At 34.0% G+C, this 6,000-nt stretch overlaps 1 protein-coding gene across 1 annotated transcript in view; it reads right to left on the minus strand.

Moving 5' to 3' along the window:
* Positions 1–5,522, minus strand: part of LOC150079064 (oxysterol-binding protein-related protein 11-like) — a 218,654-nt gene extending 213,132 nt beyond the window's left edge. Inside the window, exon 1 of the mRNA XM_090382937.1 lies at positions 5,412–5,522. Coding sequence (XP_090239063.1) covers positions 5,412–5,522 — 111 coding nt within the window. The remainder of the gene's footprint in view (positions 1–5,411) is intronic.
* Positions 5,523–6,000: the final 478 nt, after the last annotated feature.

The raw sequence follows: 6,000 nt of genomic DNA on the forward strand, positions 1-6,000 counted from the left end.
GAAAGAAGTAATGCAGGAAACATCTAGATAAGAGTACAGTTATACAGTAGTGTCACAGCTTGGATTTGTTAAGGGACAATCTTGTCTGACTAATCTGATTAGATACTGTGACATAGTAACAAAGCAACTCAATGCAAAAAATATTTTTGACATCATATACTTAGATTTCAGAAATGATTTTAATGCTATTTCACATATAACTCTGCTGCACAAATTACAGCAATGTGTCATTAAGAGTAAGTTACTGCTATGAATAAAGGCTGGGTGAGAAGACAGACAGTCATCAGTTGGCACTGTTCTTCTTGGATTAATGTTATTAGAAGTATCCCACAGGGTTCAGTGTTGGGTCCACTGTTTTTTTTTTTTTTTTTATTAATGAAGGCATATCAGAATTACTGTCCAAGTCTGCAGATGATACTAAGGTTGGCAGGATGGTTAAACACTGTAATCAGAGTATGCTAACATTACAAGATCTAGAAAAATTAGATTGATGGGCCAAGAAGAAACAATTGGAGTTTAACAGAGAAAAATGCAAGGTGCTTCATGTGGGGAGCAGTAATGCCAGATTAACTGTGTGAAAGTACACTCAGAAAAGTGGAGAATGATAAAGATCTACAGTTAATTATGCAGTCAGATATGAAATTCTCTGATCAGTACACACAGGCTACCAGATCAGTTCATGGGGTTTTGTCAATTATATACAGGAATTTTGCCAATAGGGTGGTAATCATCACGCATCATATAAGGCAGTCAAGCCACATCTTGAGTACTGCATACAGGTACAGAGGCCTCGTTTTAGGAAGGACATGACTCTGTTGAAAGGAGTGCAGAGAATATCAGAAAGTTTATCAAAAAGAACAAAAAGGTACTCATACAACCAAAAGCTTCAGGTTCTGCAAACTGCAACACCTGGAGACTAGGCACCTGTGAGGAGATCAGATTGAGGTTGTTAAGGCTTTGAATGGATTGAATAAGCTCAATGCTGATGGGATCCTTTATCTTGTTTAGACTAGGGGCCATAAATTCTAAAGAAGGATGGTTGTAGGGTAGATGTGCAAAATATGTCTTCAATTTGTGGGTAGCCAATTGTTTGAAGAAACTCCCATCTGGTGTGGTGAAGGTGGGTAATTTGAGTAAATTCAATTAACTAGACAAATTGTTAGAAGGTTGGACAGGTTATATGGGAATTGTTGGCTTTTTTTTCTGGTGATGCTATATAAACTTGTTTCATACATTAATTGCCACGATTAATATTAATATACATAATATATAAGCAGAAATATGTATGCATACATAATTTTTAAAATTTCAAGAGCTTAAAGATTTTATTCAAAATACAAAATGAAACATTTTGTTTCATTTTGTAGCTGATAAAAGCTTTGTAGCTCGAAATTTCATCACTTTTATCAGCTACAAAATGTTTCATTTTTGTACTTTACATTTCTGGACTTTATTTTTTTTTTTTGTGTGTGTGTGTGTGTGTATATATATAAAATCAAATTACTAAAGCGTGGAACTGTGATGTTATATTTACTAATGCTATAATTACTAAAGCATTGAACAGGGATATTATATGATAATATTAACCAATCGGATTAATGCCATCTGCGATAGAACATTACATCCATTGTTATGTAGTAATGAAATAATGTTAAAATGTAGAGTCCTTCCTGTGTTTAAAAACACAAAGCAATCCATGAACCAACCGGACCCTAGGCAACAATGGGTAAACATAAATATAAAACTCAATAATAATTATATAAATAGCCGACCATGGGAACGATACTTTGCAAGGGACTTTGTCGAGGGCTAAACCCCTACAAAATACCAAACCCATGGCTGGCAGAGCTATCAGTTTCTGTTGTCATCTGCCTGTATAACTAGGACCTAAAGCGTCCATAAGTACCATAAGTACATTGAGATACTATTACTTTAACTAGCCTTCTCTCCGTTCTCCTTTTGTTAGCTAATTTAGCCTACTATGTTTAGCAGATTATTTGGTTCTCAGTATTACTTATTATTTTGGTTTCAGCTATCGGTCGGGCTAAATGTCATCCAGCCTGTATGCTGCAAAATTACTATTAATAAGCTACTTAATTTCTTTATTTTATTATTTAATTTTTTATTATTATTATTATTATTATAATTTCTATCTTATTATATTATACCCATCTTTCGGGTACTCATGGATGCTTTAGGTCCTAGTTATACAGGCAGATGACAACAGAAACTGATAGCTCTGCCAGCCATGGATTTGGTATTTTGTAGGGGTTTAGCCCTCGACAAAGTCCCTTGAAAAGTATCGTTCCCACAGATGGCTATTTATATAATTTTTATTGAGTTTTATATTTATGTTTAACCATTGTTGCCTAGGGTCCGGTTAGTTCATGGATTGCTTCATGTTTTTAAACACAGGAAGGACTCTACATTTTAACATTATTTCATTACTATATATATATATATATATATAGTAATGTAACTATATATATATATATATATTAATTTTTTTTTTTAATATGTATCAAGACAGATTAATAAAATTTTCTGCATATACAGGGCTTTCCAATAGTAACGCTCGATTTTTGTAACGCAATAAAACAAATTGTGAGAGTGATAGTGATCTATTTTTATTTTTATTATGAAGTATATGTGTTAACATTATGTTTTAAAAATTATATCAGATAAATGTCCGCCGCGGCTTTGTCTGGTTTGGTTAATCCTGGATACCCAATTGGTGATGACGTTATCGCATAAAAGTGGCTCAATTTCAGCAATAACGTGCCTAATGTAACTTTTTCGGAATGTAGTGGGACCTCATGAATCTCCTGTGGGTTTTCGTCGCTCCAAATTCGGCAATTTTGCTTGTTAACAAAGCCACTTAACCAGAAATGAGCCTCGTCACTAAACATTATTTTTCGCCCAAAATCAGGATCGACCTCCAACTGCTCTAGCGCCCACTCAGCGAATGCACGCCGCTGCGCATGATCGTTGGGCTTTAGTTGTTGGGTTAATTGCACTTTATAAGGGTGAAGTTCGCTGACGTACAGGCACTTTCAGATTTGCCACAGACCCAGTTGCTTCGAATTTGTTTATTAAACGGCGAATTGTGGATTCTGAAGGCCGTTCGTTGACACCATAAACTGCACGGAGTGCACGAAACTTTTGACGAATAGAACATTGGTTTTGATTTTTTACAATTTCGACTCGTTGCTCAGTCGTGTAACGCTCCATAATAAAATGCAGAGACTAACTGAATACGGCTACCAAAGATACCACCTGTGTGACTGTCGACTTCGTCATGCGCTGTTGCCAAACATCGAGCGTTACTATTGGAAAACCCTTTATCTGCTTATCCACATAATATATATGCAGAAATAAGGGTGCAAATTTTAATTTTTAAATTTTGCACCCAAGATCTAGAAAAATTAGATTGATGGGCTCAGAAGGCGCAAAATTTAATTTTTAAATTTTGCACTCATCAATTTTATAAACCAATAAATGGAAGCAACTAATACTTTCATGCCTATATTTTATGTTTATGAGGTTTTTCCTCCTTTTTCAAGCAGAACTAATAAAGATGTTTACTTCACTGAAAATGACATGTACAAAAAAGCAAAAGATTTTTAAATTTAATTACAAATGCAATTTAAAAAAATAAAAGGTTAGCATATAATAATTAATGTAATACACTCACAAAATGTCAAGCATTGTACATCACAAGTAGAATTAAAAAAAAAAAAAAAAGGTATTCCAGAAATAAAAAACAAAATTGGGGACCTGTCAATACCAGCATGTCCTTTTTCGTTACTATGTGGGGCAACACTTGATGCCAGGTTAGGCCATTTTTTAATGTGGAAAAGGTTAGACTGTTCAAGAAACTCAGCAGTGGGCCTTAGAAGTGATTTTTTAAAATTTCACATTAATTCACCAACTGGGCATGGTATGATTTAAAAAGAGCTGGGTGAAGCTTACTTAAATTCTTTCCAGCCAGACATATGACAGTAATCAGGAAGAATACTGTAAATCACTTTTCCAATACAATGATATGTACAATAAAGTGCAATATAAATATGTAGTATTTTTGTGATTTCTTTTTTATTTTATATACAGGGTGTCCCCGGTATGCGAGTCCCTGCAGTTACGAAGATTTGAAAATTAAAGAATTAATGTTTTTTCCCTTGAGAAAATTGATCAAGCACTTGAATATTTTTTGTGAGAACAATCTTCATGATCTTCTTCATGATGTGCAACAAAGTTAAGCGTGAAGACATAACTAAATGTTAGGACACAATTTTATTTGAAAAAAAAAAAAAAAAAAGGCAAAAAAAAAAGGCAAAAAAAAAACCATGAAAAACTCTGGATTCATTCTTTATTTCGTACAAATAGTGTAACTTCAATAAACTTTACTTGACCTTACATTGTGCAACATATTATAATAATAAAAAAATGTCTACTAAAATAATTTTCTCATTTTTCAGTTCCTTCATTAATTTTTTACTATGTACAAGTACATAACAAACATTACAAAAATTTTGTCCCCGTTTTAAGTGGAATTTTCTAGAACAAATTATCCTCGGATAACGAGTATCTCTTGTATATGATAAGACCACGGTTGAAAATAATATTTTTGGATCATGTCACCGCGAGTTTTCACAAACAATCTCCCATGTGATCAACAATACAAAAACCAACTTTTTTTGGGCTGACTAATCATCCCCCTCTCCTCGCCACGGGTGGTGGCGGACCTAACGGTATGGCAGTTTCGATACGGTTTATGACCGGTTGCTGGATTTTGGAAGTTCAACTCATCAACTGCATGAATAATACAAAGAAGATAAGTTCTTTACATTATATACATTAAAAATAATTTACATTGGTGGCAGATGCATGAAAATAAATCACAGCCAAGCATAAGGTTTAATTAAATTTGTTATGCATATTCTTGGCTTTTTTTTTTTTTTAAGTACTCTGTTTTGAGTCTCTGCTGTGGCATGCTGAAAACTGCATACAACGAGAGCATTTCAACACACTGCCATTACATATACGAGGGGGGCGTATGACATAATCACGTGTTTCTTATGACACGCCTTCGACTCGATTTACAGAAACATATGGTTCTAATATACTTTTTGACGTTTTCTTGTAGACAAAACATATATACATATATATTGGATGTTAACTCATATAAATATATATATATCACAAGTCAGTATGCCCTCAAGCAAGAAAAACATTACTGATACCAATTGGTATCAGTAATGTTTCACATGAAAATTAGTGGTGGTGTTAGTGAAGCGTTTTCCTTCCACGAAAATGTTTCACTAATTTAAATCAATACGGATTTAAATTTATCATTTCTCGCAACAAATCAGTCATATAAGTTTCAAAATTAAAAAAAAAAAAGTTAGCACCTTGGCTTTGATCATGACTGAAAATAAATGTACTTTCTCCTCTTCTGTTAACTCAGGCACATTATTTACAAGGGTTTCAATATTTTCATCCTTATCTCGCAACTCCGCCATTGTCAACAAATAGTAATGCAACGCCATCTTCTATTGCAAGTTTCCATATACAAAATATTAAATAATAATAAGTTTTGGTTACTTGTATGAATAGAATGGTTCCAAAGAGTTTGAATTAAAAAAAAAAAAAAAAACGTCTGGCATGACCACCAGGTCAGTGGAGTTTACAATAACTCAATCAATACAAATGTAAATCGTATTTAGCAGTCACGAGCTTCAACCCCGGTCCACTCAAAGAGCGTGTTCTACTGCACTCTTGCTTGACCAATCGGCTACGTCACTAACATTAACGGTCTCAGGCCAGAGCAGCACGGTTTTTTCTCCGAGAAACCACAGTTTTTCGTGAAACAAATCAACCGCGGAACACACAATTCAAAGGCATGTTATATACGGAGAAATATGGCAGCAGTTCCAGGTGACCTAAAACACTACAACAACCAACGTTAATTTTCAGCATTAGCATATACTGTAATGCATT

The sequence above is a fragment of the Mastigoproctus giganteus genome, chromosome 10 (assembly GCF_048544385.1).
Source record: "Mastigoproctus giganteus isolate SK-2022 chromosome 10, ASM4854438v1, whole genome shotgun sequence".
Lineage (NCBI taxonomy): Eukaryota > Metazoa > Arthropoda > Arachnida > Uropygi > Thelyphonidae > Mastigoproctus > Mastigoproctus giganteus.